We start from the raw sequence: 2,759 nt of genomic DNA on the forward strand, positions 1-2,759 counted from the left end.
GTGATTGTAACAAGTCGAGTTTATCTATTGAGGCTACAATTACTTTTTGTGTAAAGATAGATTGAGTTTTAACCTATTATTTTCCGAAAAGCATTAACAAAGTTTGTGTGCCTATCTTCTCTCTTTCTCTTATCACTGTCTTTGTTACACAATTTTATTCGAACTTGTGTTTAAACATATATTGAGATATTAAATTGATAAAAATGTCAATTAATTAAAATGCTTTTTCAATATTTTTATTATTTCAATTAATTTTATTATTCGAATTATGCCATTTGGCTTTGTACAATTACTCAAACGAATATGTGTTTTATATGGATATATTTAAAGAATTACACTTCTTACTCGTATCCAAATATGTTAAACTTGTACTTCAATCTTTAGGCAGTGCCATTACAATATCTAAACAATCATTTGTTGCACAATTAACATATACATAAGAAAAGCCTAACAAATGAAGTAAAAAAGATGTCCAACAATGGGAGACAAAATAAAAATGATGCCTTAGCTTTCCACCATTTGCATCTCCTGTGCCGATTTCAAAGCCATTTCCTTCTCATTTTCCGCTATTTCATCTCTGAATCTCTTGTAAATATCACCCCCATAGTATTTACGAGTCCTAAGAACCAAAACAAGTATCACAACCGACCCAAAGGTGTTAGTGGCAGCAAGGATCGAAAACGATAGCCTGTAACATTGTTCCCCAATGCAAGTCAGCTCTTTCACCATTGATCTCGCCATCCCCTTTGCTGCCAACTGCTTCCATGCCTCTTTATCATAAAGTTTCCCAACGATTCTCACGTTAAGTACAAACGAACCCAAAGGGCTTGATAGCTGAGCACAGTTGAAAAGCGTGGCGTAATATTTCAACCCGAAGAGCTCTGAAACTATGGTGAAAAGCAGTGTTTGTTGAGCTCCAAATGAGAACCCTAGCAACAAAGAAGCAAGGTAAACAGAACCAGGCCATGGAAAGGCGATGAGCAAATCACCTACAGCAGCTAATAGGAAAACGAGTGACATTATCAACGGCCGAGGTATTTTGTACTTCAAAAGAATGATTTCAGAGACAAATCCAGCGAAAACTCTACCAAAATAGTTCCATATACTAAGCAATGAAACAACTGTGGAGACAGCTTGATATGGATACCCCAAGGATTCACCAATTTGACCTAGGTTGTCCACTGCTGTTAAGCTGCAACCCAAACCACAAAATGTACCAAGGAACACCAGGAACATGTCTATGCTAAAAAGAGCTTGTAAAATGGAGAAGTCTTCACCTCTTTTAGGTGGCTTGAAAATACTTGAACACCCTGAGGCTGAGGCTTCCTTAGTCTCCATTGATTCATATTCTATCTCGGATTTCATCTCCGTCTCCGGCAGTGTCGGTGCCTCGTCTACAAGCCTAATAGGGGCAGTGAGTTGTTCCCTATTCCTCCAAGTATAGAATTCTTCTCTTATAGCTATGAGAAACGGTGAAAACATAATGAAACATACTGCAACCCCACTAAATAGATAAGCAGTATGGGAAAATGGGACCTTTTTTTGAGCAATGGTTAGTGCCATGATCAACAAAGCTAGAACAGTTGCAATCCCCAGATATTCATGCAACACTTTAGTTTCATTAGGATGTGTAGAGATCTTCATGGCTCTAATATTATAAACAAAAACCAAAGAAATTGCAGCTGGAAACCAACCTATAAGAAGAATCAAAGACTTTGAATCATTCCCATAGATTGCATAATAAATTTGTGGGAAAATTGCACCACTCAGCCCTACAAACCCTTTCATCAACCCAAGCATCATCCCTCTACTTTGTGGGAAGTTTTTAACACAAGTAACTAGTGAACCAGTGTTGGCAAAGTTTTGGGAATTTGCACCAATACAGATATATGCACACATTTGCCAGACTTTTGGGGTAGCAACTCTTTTGGTCACTGCCAACCATATCATGAAGTAGCCTGTGAAATTCATTAAAGCACCCACCAGCAACACGAACCATGTGGGGGCTACCTCAGCCAGGAGCCCCGAGAGGACTCCGACGTTGGCTCCGAGGTCCTTGAATGTGCTCATGAGGTTGAGTGTGGATTGGTCGTAGCCTAAGGTTGATTTAATGTCTTTTGAGTAAACGCCGAATAGATACGTTACACCAGCACATGCCATGATTAAGAATGATGCGAACATCATGAACCATTTGCCAGTGATGACTTGGAGAAAGAAACGGCAGCAGACATAGCCGGAGCTCCCGCTGGCGGTGGTTGCCATGGTGGTGCTAATAGCAAACCTGGCGAATTTGAAGTTTCGGGGCTGAAAAGTAGTGAAGTAAATAATAGTTTTCTTGAAAAAAAAAATGGAAATCTAATCCTTAAAAAACAATAGAACTTCAGAAGTAAAAACACAAAATCAGATTGGATTTTCAGGTGAGAAACAATCTTGGATAGGTGGGAAGCAGATTCTGAGTAGATTGATTGGGAGCTACAATTAGTATGGATTTTTTTTTTTAAAATTTATTTTAATTTAAGTTTAAACACGTATCACCTTCATTTATAGTTATTTTGATTTAGGTCAGATATATTTTAGAGTTTTTTTTTTTACATAAATTATCTTTCATTTTTGTTGTAGAGCATAGTTGGTAATTTATGGTTGTCTCTCTTATAACAATCGAATTTGAGTCCTTTTTTTAAGAGTGCAATGTGTTTTACTATTATATTCAATAATTTTTTTTAAGATATGTTTCGATTTTTTTATATAAAACTTAAAAT

General features: G+C 37.0%; 1 protein-coding gene across 1 annotated transcript; it reads right to left on the bottom strand.

Moving 5' to 3' along the window:
* Positions 1 to 293: 293 nt before the first annotated feature.
* Positions 294 to 2,514, bottom strand: LOC107916007 (protein NUCLEAR FUSION DEFECTIVE 4). The gene has a single exon (XM_016845174.2). It carries the CDS (start codon positions 2,260 to 2,262, stop codon positions 505 to 507), a length of 1,758 nt encoding a protein of 585 aa, XP_016700663.1. The 5' UTR covers positions 2,263 to 2,514; the 3' UTR covers positions 294 to 504.
* Between the last annotated feature and the right edge of the window lie 245 nt (positions 2,515 to 2,759).

Source organism: Gossypium hirsutum, chromosome D10 (genome assembly GCF_007990345.1).
Source record: "Gossypium hirsutum isolate 1008001.06 chromosome D10, Gossypium_hirsutum_v2.1, whole genome shotgun sequence".
Taxonomy (NCBI): Eukaryota; Viridiplantae; Streptophyta; class Magnoliopsida; order Malvales; family Malvaceae; genus Gossypium; species Gossypium hirsutum.

Excerpts from the sequence above, each read along its gene's own strand:
- LOC107916007 (XM_016845174.2), bottom strand. The coding sequence starts at position 2,262 with ATGGCAACCACCGCCAGCGGGAGCTCCGGCTATGTCTGCTGCCGTTTC.